The 13,875-nt window shown below is 38.5% G+C and overlaps 1 protein-coding gene across 1 annotated transcript in view; it reads right to left on the bottom strand.

Annotated features, from left to right (window-relative positions):
• Positions 1 to 13,875, bottom strand: part of DNAH7 (dynein, axonemal, heavy chain 7) — a 324,797-nt gene that overhangs the window by 128,390 nt on the left and 182,532 nt on the right. The window contains exons 43-45 of the mRNA XM_006862048.1: positions 11,809 to 12,139; positions 8,554 to 8,900; positions 2,457 to 2,637 (exon numbers count right to left, since the gene is read on the bottom strand). Coding sequence (XP_006862110.1) covers positions 2,457 to 2,637; positions 8,554 to 8,900; positions 11,809 to 12,139 — 859 coding nt within the window. The remainder of the gene's footprint in view (positions 1 to 2,456; positions 2,638 to 8,553; positions 8,901 to 11,808; positions 12,140 to 13,875) is intronic.

Genomic DNA, 13,875 nt, shown 5'->3' with positions numbered 1-13,875 from the left:
CCTCCTTGCTACAAAATGTCTACCTTTATATTTCCAACCCTCACAATCAGTCCTGATAACAATTATTCACTATTATATCAAAAGAGCCCTATCTGCGTTTCCTTTCATCAGCCCAGCTTAGACAGATTGGATATTACTCAGTGGAGATTCTACCTTCCTCCACATCCTCTGGATCTAGGTTTCCTCTTGAAAGCTTGTAAGCCAGTCACTTCTTGCCTTTGTAGCCTCTCCCATTTTGGGTAGCCAATGTCCAAGTTGCCTATCCTTGTCTACTCTGCAATGTCATGTATTTTTACACATCCCATTGAAAGTGGCAATTTGGTATCATGGGAAAGAAGGCATCTTTAGAGTCTGACTGCTTGAATTCAGATCTCACTCAGACTTAACAATGAACAAACTGGGTTGTCCATGGGCAAGTTTTTAGCCTCTCTTTGTTTTGTTGTTGTTGTTGTTAGCTGCCACTGAGTTGGCCCCTGATTTATGGTGACTCCATGCAACCAGGGTCAGACCCTTTGGTCCATAGGGTTTCCATCAGCAGCTTTTCAGGAGTAGATTACCAGGCCTTTCTTTCTACTCTATCTTAGTCTGGAAGTTCAGCATCACAACAAGTCACAGGCTCCCACTGACTAATGCTGGCTGCATCAGTTAAGAGTCAAACCAAGGTCTCTTGCATGGAAACCACACTGCCCTCTTTGTTGTTGTTGTTGTTTGGTGCCATCGAGTCAATGCTGACTCATAGTGACCTCATGCACAGCAGAACAAAACACTGCCTGATCCTGGGCCAACCTCACTATTGTTAGCACTCTTGAGCCCATTGCTGCTGCCACTTGGCCAATTCATCTCGTTGGGGGTCTTCCTCTTCTTCTCTGATGCTCCACTTTATCAAACATGAGCTCCTTCTCCAGCGACTGGTCCCTCCTAACAATATGTCTGAAGCATGAGAGACAAAGTTTGGCCATCCTGGCCTCCAAGGAGCATTCTGGCTGTACTTCTTCCAACACAGATCTGTTGGGTCTATGGGCAGCCCATGGCAGTTTCAATATTACCCTCAAACACCATAACTCAAAAGCATCAATTCCTCAAAATGGTACAAAACATAACCCCCACAGAAGGCTCTTGAAATAATTAGATAACGCATAACGTTCTTAGAACAATAACATCTTGCTCATAGTATTCACTCAGTAAATGTTGACTATTGTTGTGTTTGGAGTCCTGGTGTGGCGCGGTGGGTTAATGCACAAGACTGCAAAGTTGGTTTGCAGCTCAAGGTTGGTGGTTCAAGCTCACCAGCCGCTACTCGGAAACCCTGTACAGGGTTGCTATGGTTCGGAACTAACTCAACGGCACTTAACAACAACAGCAATTGTTATATTTGGAGTTCTGGTGTGACACTGCAGGATAATGTGCTAGACCACAAAGTCAGTTTGAACCATAAGGTCAGCAGTTTGAAACCCACCAACCTCTCCTCTGAAACCCTATAAAAGGTTGCTATGGGTTGGAATCATCTCGACAGCACTTAACAACAACAACAACAACATTGCTGTATTTTGTATTTTTTCTGGAACATAAGCAGGCATTAGCAGTTAATGTTTCAAATGGTCTCACTGGGTGAGTTTTTAGTCTTAAAGACATTTTCAGAGGACTTGTTATGGTCCTGGGTATTATAAGACTTCTAATTCCAGCTCTGTATTCATCTTTTTGTATGGTCCATAAATTAAGACTGGGTTTTTTTGTTTATAAAATGAAGAACTATTTAAATCATATTGTTCAATATTATAGTAATTAAAGGCAAAGATTTACAAAAGAAGTTTTTTGAAGGGGGTCAGAAAGTAAGTATTTTAGGCTTAGTGGGCCACCACGAACACTTGGGGATGTTGTGTTAGGTACATATCACCCAGCAGTCTGTTGGTCTGTTTCTATAAAGACTGTAACTAAGAAACCCAGTTGGAGCAGTTCTGCTCGGTAACACAGAGTTACTACGAGCTAGAAATGATTAGAAAACAATGGGTTTGGTTTTTGGTTTGTTATAGAATCATTTGGAGTCCTGGTGTGGCACTTTGGGTTAATGTGCCGGACCACAGTTTGTTTGAACTGCAAAGTTGGTGGTTCAAGCTCTCACCAGTCACTCCTCAGAACCCCTATACAGACAGGGTCACTATGAGTCTGAACTGACTCGATGGCACTTAATAACAACAACATATAATCATTTAAGATGTAATTGTTTTAAACTGTCAGAAACCATTCTTAACTTATAGGCCATACAAAAACAAACAAACAAAGATTCTTAACTCATGGGCCAAAAAAGAAACCATATTTGACTTGGAGGCTGTCTTTTGCCAAACCTCACTTTAGGAGAGAAAGTAAGATTGGTGTGCTATTGTGTGTTAGCACATTCTTAGTTAGCATCATTCCTATGTACAATCATTGAGAATGCATTTGTCTATATCATCACATACCTGATTTTCCAAATCAGCCTTCTTTTGTTTATTTAATTCCAGTGTGTCCTGCAGCTTGGCCAGCTTGGCCTGCACTTCATAAAGGACTGCCTGCTTCTTTTTCAGACTGTCCATGGCAATTTTAAGCTCCCCTTCAGCTGCAGATAGTTTGATCTTTTTAGGGGCTACTATTTTTGCCACTCTAAAAGAAAGTAAAATTGACTATAAATGGAATATTAGAGTGCACTCTCAACCACTGAATTTACTTTTCTAATATCCTTTCTGTGACATAAAGCACGTCTTTAGGTAAAAATCTACATTATTTTCATTAGCCCATATTTCATCTAAGAATCAGTCTAACATGAATGATCCCAACACATAAGAAGTGACCACTAAACTAGATCCCAAATATACATGGTATTTCGAAGGAAATATTTTTTAACAGAAATAAAACATTGCATTGCTATGAGTGTGAATTTTGGTGATTTTCCCAAAGTAGACTATTCATATAGAACCATCACAATGTTAGTAGAAACTAGCACAATTGGTCATGGCAAAACTCTGAGGTGCAGAAGGTGAGAGAGCTTATCTTTGTGATTTCTTTAATTGAGCATACGTTGTTGTTGTTGCTAAGTGCCGTTGAGTCGGTTCTGACCTATAGTGACCCTGTATAGGGTTTCTGGGGAGTGATTGGTGAGCTGGAACCACCGACCCTTAGCTAAAACCAGCTATCTTATAAATAAGTATGTTGGAAATAAATAAGACTAAGTAGGAAAAAAGAATGTATGTAAATTATTTCCCTACTTTCAAGAACCACAACTGGTCTGTCAGTTTGTTGGACTGTAATGTGGCTTATGTGCTGCTATGATGCAAGAATCTATGTCACCAGTGTTTCTAATGCCAACAGGATCACCGTGGTGGACAGCTTCTGGCAGCGCTTCAAGACAGACTGGGAAGAAGGACCTGGCTATCTAAAGAAATTGCAAACTCAACAATAAAAACATGAATAGCACCAGAATATTGTGTGATATAGAGCTGGAAGATTAGCCTCTGTGTTTGGAAGGCACTCAAAATACAACCGGGGAAGAGCTGCCTCTTCAAAGCAAAGTTGACCTGAATGATGTGGATGAAGTAAAGCTTTTGGGACCTTTATTTGCTGATGTATCATGACTCAAAATGAGAAGAAACAGCTGTAAACACCCATTAGTAATCAGAACATGGAATGTACAAGATGAATATAGGAAAATTGGAAGTTGTAAAAAATGATATGGAATACTTGAAGGTTACCATCCTAGGTATTTAGAGAGCAAAAACTGACTGGTATTGGCCATTTTGAATTGGACAGCCATACAATTTATTATGCCCAGAATGGCAAATTGAAGAGGAATGGAATTGCATTCATCATCAAAAAATTTTTCAGCTCTATCCTGATACGATAATCTCTGTAAGCCTACAAAGAAGACTATTTAATGCAATTATTATCCAACTTGATACATCAACCACTAATGCCAAAAACGAAGAAACTGGAGAATTCTGGAGTCCTGGTATGGTGCTGTGGGTTCATGTGATAGACTGCAACGTCGCTTTGAACCACAAGGTCGAAAGTTCAAGCTCACCAGTTGCTCCTTGGAAATCCTATACAGGATCACTATGAGTTAGTGATGACTTCAAGCACTTAACCACGACAATCAACTTCTTCAGTCTAAAATGACCAAACATGCAATCAAATGCATTGAATGTTACTGGTAATTAGAATATGAAAGTTGAAAACAAATAAGAATTTGGAAAATATAACTTGTGAAGAAATGATGTCAGAGATCACATGACAGAATTTTACAAGACCAATGAACTATTCATTGAAAGTCTCTTTTTTAACAGCATAAATGGTGACTAAACATGTGGACCTCACCAGATATAATACAGAGGAATCAACCATCTCCATAAAAAGTCATGATGGAGAAGCTCAGTATCATCAATCAGAACAAGGCCAGGGCTGAATGCAAACCAGACCATCAAGTGCTTATATACTAGTTCAAGCTGAAGCTAAAGAAAATTAAAATAAGTCCATGAGAGCCAAAGTACAACCTTAAGTATATTCCAAGTTAACTTAGAGACTGTCTCAAGAATACATTTGACGCATTAATACTTAGTTACTGAAGACCAGGTGAGTTGTGGGATGACATTAAGGGCATCAGACATGAAGAAAGCAAAAGGTCATTAAAAAGACAGCAAAGAAAGAAAAGACAAAATGGATATCAGAAGAGATTCTGAAACTTGAACATAGAGAAGCCAAAGCAACTATAAAAAATGATGTAGAAAAAGAGCTGAACGGAAGATTTCAACGGACAGCTTGAGAAGACAAAGTAAAGTATTATAAAATGTTCAAATACATGGAGACAGAAGATCAAAAGGGAAAAACATGCTCAGCATTTCTCAAAAGGAAAGAAGTGAAGAAAACTTTAGCCTCGAGTTACGATATCAAAGTTTCTTTGGGCAAAATATTGAAAAATACAGGAAACATCAAAAGAAGTTAGGAATACACAGAGTAACTATACAAAAATAATTGGTTGGTGATAAAACTTTTAAGGAGGTAGTATATAATTAAGACCAAACAGAACTGAAGGAAGAAGTCCATGCTGCACTTCTGGCATTGGAAAAACACAAGGTCCCAACTATTGACAGAATACCAACTGAGATGTTTCAACAAGCAGACACCATGCTGAAGTGTTCATTCGGCTATGTCAAGAAGTTTGGGAGACAGCTACCTGGCCAACACACTGGAAGGGATTCATATATGTGCCCATTCCAAAGACAAGAGACCAAATTGAATGCATTAATGAGTGAACAGTGTTATTAATATCACATGTAGGTAAAATTTTGCTGAAGATAATTTTTTTAATGTTGCGTGGAGAAGTGGGACAGGCAAGATGGCAGACTATGCAGACTCTCCAGCAAAGATATGGAAAACTGGACAAGACAGATGCAGAGGAAGGTCCTGGACCTCTGAACTTCAGCGGAAAAGACAGAAAAGTGGATTGAGAGATTACTAGGAGAGAGAGTAGAGCAGATGCAACAAGAAAGGAGGTGACTTCTGGGCTGTGGCAGCCAATGGGACTTGCCACAGCCATGTTGAGAGTTTGTGTGTGGTTTTAGAAACAAGAAAGCATATTCGTGCTGCAGAAACCTATCTATGGTTCATAGAGACAAAGATGCTATTTTTTTTCTTTTACCTCTGGTTCCCCATACTTTCTTGGTAACCAGAGGCAAGGCCAGCCTCCACCAGCATATAATCCCAGGGAAACGTCTGCTTTCCAGGCAGTTGGAGCTACTCAGAGGTGGCAACTGAGGTTGTGAATCCCAGGGAGGAGATACTAACAAAGTTCTGCGAAAATGACAGAGTAGTTCAAACAAAAAACCATGAAACAGAGCTAGAAAATGTTTCTGAGGAAAAAAAAAATAATTCAAGAGAATGATATTTGGGTACCTTCAAATGATTGACAGACAGGGAAACAAGGAAGAACTCAGAAAAGCACTACAGGAACAATAGAATAAAATAGATAAAGAATTAGAGGCAATATGAAACTCGCAAACAGAGAAATCCAGAAGATTAATGCCAAGATATTGGATATGGACAATGCACTGAAAAGGCAAAGGAGTAGATCTGAATAAATGGAAACTGGAATTAGTGGACTTGAATATAAACTTTTCAATACTATAAAAACTATATATAAGCTATAAGAACAATCAGAACAAGGAATGAAAAAATCTGAAGAAAGCCTAAGATTCTCGTGGGATGAAACAGAAAAGAATAACTTATAGGTGATCAGAATTCCAGAACAGGAAGAGACAAAGAAAAGCACAGAATAGATAGTTGAAGAGCTGCTGGAAGAAAATGTCCCTAACATCATGAAATATGAGAAGATAGGCATTCAAGAAAGTGAACAAACCCCAAACAGGACAGACACAAAAAGAAAATTGTCAAGACATATAATCAAGCTCTCCAAAATCAAAGGCAAGGAAAGAATCCTGAAAGCAGCTCAGGAAAAATGGAATGTTATCTACAAAGGAAAACCATGCAGGCAAGAAGGCAATGGGGAGACGTATACAAAACTCTGAAAGAGAAAAACTGACATCTAAGGATCACATGTCCAGAAAACTGTCCCTCAAATACACAGCGAAATTGGAACACTTCCAGAGAAACAGAAATTAAACGAATTTGTAGAAACCAAATCAGCTTTACAAAAAATACTAACGGGAGTCCATGGATTGAGAACCAACAGCAGACAACAATCAGAGATTCACATACACGGTAACACCACCCAGCATTTAATCCAGGTGTAGAAATATGCAGAATAATATAAAACTGTTGTTGGGGTCCGTTGAGTCAGTGCCAACTCATAGCAACCATATGTACAACAGAAGAAACACTGCCCAGTCCTGGGCCAACCTCACAATACTTGCTATATTGAAATCATTACTGCTTCCACTGTGCCAAACCATCTCATTGGGGTCTTCCTCTATTTTATTGATCCCCTGCTTTATCAAGCATGATGTCTTTCTCCAGGGACTGGTACCTCCTGAGAATATGTCTGAAACATGAGAGACAAAGTTTGGCCATCCTGGCTTCTAAGGAGCATTCTGGCTGTACTTCTTCCAACACAGATTTGTTGGAAAACTACAAGATTGAAACGAGGGAATCTGAGATATCAACATACAATGAAGACAACTACAAAGCAAAAAGAGGGAAAAGTATAGTTTTAGAATTCCAAATGGTGAGAAAGTCAAGTAGATTTCAAGATAAAACAGATTGTATTAAAATAAAATGAAAGAAATGAATAAATGACAGGATTGAGAAGGGATAGGAAGGTGGGTGGGATGCAAATAGGAATCACAGAGAGGAAACAGGATAACTGTGGTTGCATGGAGGGGATTGTAATCATTGAGATGAAACGAAGTGTACAGTTTGTTGAATGTAAAGCTAATAATGATCTTGTCTATAAACCTTCATTCAATTCACAATAATTTTTTTTTTAATGATTAAAAATAAAGAAAACATGATTGCAGCAGTGCATTGTCAGGGAGCTGCCAGAAACTCAAGCCAGATTCAGAAGAGAGCATGGAACAAGGAATGTCATAACTGCTATCAGGTGGAGATTAAGTAACAGTAGAAAGAATAACACGAAAATGTTTACCTGTGTTTTACTGACTGTGCAAAGACATCAGAAAGTGCAGATAACAAATTATAGATAACATTGCAAAGAATGGAAATTCTAGAACCCTTACTTATGATGATAAGACACCTGCCATAGACCAAGAGGCAGTTGTCCAAGAACAAGGAGATACTATGTAGTTTCATATTAGGAAAGGTGTGTGTCTGGATTGTATCCTTTCACCATACTATTCAATCTGTATACTGAGCAAATAATCCTGAGGTCCTCCCTTTTTCAACTAACAAACTGTGGGGGGCAGGATTTTCTTCATCTACTTTAATCAGAACAATGTATCACAACAGACCAAATTAAAAAACAAATAAAACAGAGTCCAGCTGTCTTCAATTAAGCCAGGTACTGTAAAAGAGGTGTAAAAACAGAAAACAATACCACCCTTTTCTAAAAAGCTTTTTTAAAAATAAGTACATGTAAAGCCAACATCTATGTAAGGTGGAAACCAGTCAGAGGAAGAAACATATATATTTTCCACTAAGGGAGAGCAATAGAAGACTGCCACCTGTCCTGGGCAGACAACTTGTGATACTGGAAAGACGAAGGAGGGCTGTCAAGTTCTGGGTTTTACAGGTTACACTGTGTAAGCTACTTATGTCAGCTTGTGATGTGTTCATTGTTATTCTCTAATAACAATTAATAATTAAAATTTATTTTAATTTCTAATATGGTAAATAAATGAAAACTCATTAAGGTTTTCAATAGTTTTTTAAGAGTAGAAAGGATTCCTGAGTAGAAAATATTTAAGAACATTTATACTCTTTCGGCTGGTATAATTTGCCCCAGTAAAAATATAAATATGTAACAGGTATTAGAAATGATCTTCTGAGGAAGCTCTCAGTTACAAACTGTGAAAATAAAGTGTACCAGTTCATTTCCTTTTTCTCTGGACTTACTTATCATAGGAATCCATTGCTATGACCCATTTGCATAGACCTTCTGCGGCTGTGGAAGCATTTCTAATCTTCTCTGGAACAAAATCCGGATTTGGAATATAGTTTTTTCTTATGATATTCATATAAGCTACAGGGATATTATCCTTGTCATACTCATGAAGTGACTGTAGAAATCTCATGTCACCCAGCAGTCTCTTCGCTGGACCCCAGAAATCTTCTACTTTTTTTCCTGAGCCTGTTGGGTCAGGGATTTTGTCAGCTTTGATGCCTTTCAAGATACATATAGCTTCCATGACAAGCTTGACACCAGCAGGAGGACTCTTCATGGATTTTACCACTGTGATGTCCTGGAAATAACAACACACTAATTAAAAAAAAGGAAATGCAAGTTGTTGTTGATTCTTATTTTCAGACTAAATCTTAGTATACAGAAGGTTAGCTTCTCTGTTCACTGGGGAGAAATGCTGACAATGGTAGCATTGTACCAAAAATTGTTGAGACGTTTTCCCAAGGGAAAAATAAAACAAGACTAAATCAATGCATGTGCAGTTCCCTAGATTGCATTAGGGAGCATAGTTGCTTTGTAGGGTAAGGGTAAACACTGGATCAGGAATCACAAGATTGGCAGTTTGAGCTCACCAGCAGCTTGGAGGAAGAAAAGTGAGGCTTTCTGCTCCTGCGAAAATGTACAGCATTGGATATCTTATACAGGGTGCCTGTGAGTTAGAACCGACTGGACTGCTCTTAACAACAACCGTATGTTAGAATCTTTGACGTCTACTTACAAAACATATCAAAGGAAGATCTGGATGTCACAAAGTAGAGATTTTTAGCTCGCTAAGAAGCTCTGGTATCATAGTGGTTACAAATAAGGCTGCTAACCTCAGGGTCAGCAGTTACAAACTATCAGCCATTCTGCGGGAGAAAGATGAGGCTTTCTGCTCACGTAAAGATTTACAGCCTATACAGAGTTGCTATGAATCAGAACCAACTCCACAGCACTTAACAACCACTTGTGTGTATTACCTCTTTAGATCACTTACTCTCCTACTTTGTTGTTATTGAGTGCTGTCAAGTTGGTTCCCACTCATAGAGACACTACTTAGGATTTCTGAGGAGCAGCCATGCGTTTGAACTGCTGGTCTTGCAGTTAGCAGTCTGCTGCTTACCCTACAGAGCTACATCAAGAACCCTAGTTTAAAGCTATATTTTCTTATTGATTTTTTTCACACAAAAGACATATCAACCCTTTGTCTATTATTAGTTTCAAATGTTTTTACCAGTATTTCTAAAATTCTGACTCTGGGATTTCTGGCAAACAGAATTTGCAAACTTTTAGGTACTAGATTTCATTAGTCTTTAAAAATATTTTTATTTATTATGAAAAACACAAGAGAGTAGACAGAGCATTTACATTACACATATGATTGCTTAGCAGTTTTCTGTCTGATTTTTTTCCTTTTCAACTCTAAGATTATCAACATTTGACCTATATATATTTTCTACAATTTTATAATAATGTGACTATTTGAAATTTAAATAGTCTGAAATCAATTTTGGGGTCCTAGTGTAATAAGATAAGCACTGGACTGCTACTTGCAAAGTCGGCGATTCAAACCCACCAGCCAATCCTTGGAAACCCTCCCTGTACAGGATCACCATGTGTCAGAACAGACTTGACAGCACTTAACAACAATATTAATTTTAGAGTAAGGTGTGGGGAAATGATTTAACATTTTACAGTTTACCTCTCCCAAACATTTAACCAAGTTTCCCAACACTATTTTTTTTTTTAAATCCACTCCTATATTTCTTAATTGAGATTGTTCCTTTTCATACCCTAACTTCTAATACTTGCTGTTGCTGTTAAGTGCCATTGAATCGGTTCTGATTCATAACCACCCATATGGGGTTTCTGAGGAGTGGCTGGTGGATTTGAACCGCACTTTACATCAAACCTATTTTGAATTATTATAAGACATATTTACATATCACTAAGGAGGAAAAAAAAATACACTGATAAACAGTACTTTATGACATCTGTCGTAAGAGATATTCCAATTACAGGAGAATTTAAATATGAAAAAGAAGTGAAGAAAGTCAAAGACACAAGAAACAATTAGTCTAAAGGCGTTCTGGCGGGGCACTGTAGGGTAAGTATTGGACAGCTAACCATGAAGTCAATAGTTCAAACCCAGCAGCTGCTCCTTGGAACACTACACAGAGTCACTGAGTCAGAACCTATTCAGTGACAACAAGGCAGCAACAACAAAGGATCATGGAACTCCAGCTTTCACAACCATGAGACCAGAACCAGACAGTGCCCAGCTACTACTGCTGAATACTCTGAAAGGAATCAAAGTAGGAAGTCCTGTATAGCATGGAGAAAAAAGGATTTCAACAATTGTCAAAATCATAAAAAACAAAAATATAGGCTTACTGGTCTAATAGAGAAAGGTAGACCCTGAGACTATGACTCTTAGACTCACTTAAAAGCTGGAACTGAACTCACCCCCATGGCTCAACTTTCAGCCAAAAGATAGGCCTATAAGATGAACCATACCATCAGGGGTACACACTCATTAGAACAGTCTGTCAGAAGGACAGTATTTGCCAAGAAAGAAAGCTCAGAAGGCAGGAAGGGATAGGAAAGAGGGTGGGTGGAAATAAGAGGCACACAGGGAGGAAGTGGGAAGAATACTGTTATATGGGGATATATAATATTGTGGGGATAGCAATCAATGTCACAGAACAACATGTGTATGAATGCTTGAATGGAAAATCAATTTGCCCTGTAAAATTTCACCCTAATCACAATAAGAAAATAAAAATGAAAGGTCAGACTCACATCCATGAGGAAAAAAATGAGCAAAGAAAAAGGTGAATCTTGGAATCAATAAAATATATGTTATTGTTGGGTGCCATCGAGTCGGTATTGACTCATAGCAAGCCTATGTATATAAAATATATACTTGAGTCTTGTTCCTCTGTAACTATAGTGCAAAGTTCTTGTAATAACTCTTGTTTTATGATAGGGTATGACATCTGGCAGCTTTCTTCCTTTTCAACGTTGTCTTAGTTGAGTTCATTCATTTTTCTTTTCAGAGGCATACGGGAATCCTTTTGTCAGTTGGAAAACGATCTCAACTGCGCTAAATTTGGAGGGGCAAGCTAGATGTTGAGCATTAACAATGTTAAGTGCTTTCTTGAGTCACAATGACATGGCTCCTGCCAAGTGTATGGCTGTGCACTTACCTGTGCAGTAAGAGTATCAAGGGCAGCTAGGGCTGACTCCAATATCGGCAAAGCCCCTGCCAGGTCAGCATCACACTCATCTTTGATGGCTTTGGCAGCCATAGCCTGCTCATTTGCTATTGTTTCATCAGCTTTTACTATTTTTTCAGTTTTGGCAACTTCCATAGACTCCCTCTCAATGATGACCATCATTTCATCCACTTCTTTACTAGCAACTTTTAATTGAGGATGCAGAGCCTCCAACTCTGATTGCATTGTGGCTACTTGAGATGCAGCAGAATCCAGTTTATCCAAACCCACTTCATACCTCTTCTTCATTTTCATGACCTCACTGAAAGCAAACAGAAAAACCCAGAATTAGGATTGAGGATTTGTATTCTTCAAGGAAAAAAGTCTTGTCTTTTACAATATCTCAACAGTGCTAAGCAGAGTGGTTTGTTTTGTTTCATTAAAATTGCCCAAACATTGCATCACCTCTTTAATTAACTTCCATTGCTATTAGTTTTTAAAATGGAGTGTTATTGAACTTTTCCAGCCTTTTCGAAGCTTAGCTGATGGGGAGTTCTAAACTGTTTGCATGCAGAATAACAATTTGTCAAAAACAATATGAACTTTACAACACTGGATTGCATGTCATTAAGAGCAGAAAGCATTATGCTTTACTCCTATTTCTACTTTCAGCACTGACATAGATTGAAGTGTGTCCCCCCCCCCAAATATGTGTCAATGTAGTTGGGCCATGATTTTCAGTGGTGCGGCGCTTAAGTGGTGCTATATATAATATGGCAGAGTCCTGGTGTGGCGCTGTGGGTTAATGCGTCAGACTGTAAAGTTGTTTGAACAGCAAGGTCGGTGGTTTAAGCTTACCAGTTGCTCCTCAGAAACCCTATAAAGGATCACTATGGGTCGGAACCGACTGGACGGGACTTAACAACAACAAAGGTAGCAAAAGATTTCAAGATGTACTAAATATTTTGAAATAGGAATTTTTATTTAAAAAAATGATAAATAACAAAGCTTATTACTTCATTATTTTTGTTTCTGGAGTATAAAATGATGATAAAATTAGTAACTGATTAGAAATAATATGGCCCAGTCATACTACTCTGAATGCTTCCAGTCTCCTCTGATCTCAGAAGCTAAGCAGGTTCAGGCCTGGTTAGTACTTGGATGGGAGACCACCTGGGAATACCAAGTGCTGTCAGCTTTGTGTGCCTAGGCACTGCTGCTGGCCTATCTCTTTTGGAGTCCTGGTGTGGTGCTGTGGGTTAATGTGTTGGACTACAAGGTCAGTTTCAAACGCAAGGTCACTATGAGTCGGAACTGATTTGACGGCACTTAACAATAACAACAAAAGAAATAATATACTATTTAATTGTAATTTAAAATTTTATCTGCACTCATATAGGGCCTCTAGATGATTGTATTTTATATAAATGTACATAATATTTGAAATTTGTACATTTATAAATTTCCTTATAAATTGTCTTAATTTTTAATATTTGATATGCTATAATGTTTCTAAACAAAATATAACAATTTTAGAAATCTCCCTGGTAAAATGCACTATAAAAGCAGGGATTAGGACTAAGGTGAACCTGACCCAAGCCATGGTATTTTCAATAACCTCATATGCCTGCGAAAGCTGGACAGTGAATAAGGAAGACTGTAGAAGAATTTATCTTTTTGAATTATGGTGTTGGAGGAGAATATTGAAAGTGCCATGGGCTGCCAAAAGAACCAACAGATCTCTTTTGGAAGAAGTGCAGCCAGAGTGCTCCTTGGAGGCCAAGATGGCCAAACTTCGTCTGTCATACTTTGGACATATGATCAGTCACTGGAGAAGGATATCCTGTTTGGTAAGGTAGAGGGCCAGAGAAAAAGAGAGAGACCCCCAACGAGATGGACTGACCAAGTGGCAGCATCGATGGGTTCAAGCATAGCAACAATAGTGAGGTTGGCCCAGGGCCAGGCAGTGTTTTGTTCTGTTGTGCATAAGGTCGCTATGAGTTGGTACCGTCTTGATGGCACCTAACAACAACAATAATAATCATAAAGGCAAAAAGA

Source organism: Chrysochloris asiatica, unplaced genomic scaffold, assembly GCF_000296735.1.
Source record: "Chrysochloris asiatica unplaced genomic scaffold, ChrAsi1.0 scaffold00045, whole genome shotgun sequence".
NCBI lineage: Eukaryota > Metazoa > Chordata > Mammalia > Afrosoricida > Chrysochloridae > Chrysochloris > Chrysochloris asiatica.
Note: the sequence above shows the minus strand (reverse complement) of the source record. Positions and strands in the feature narration are given on the sequence as shown.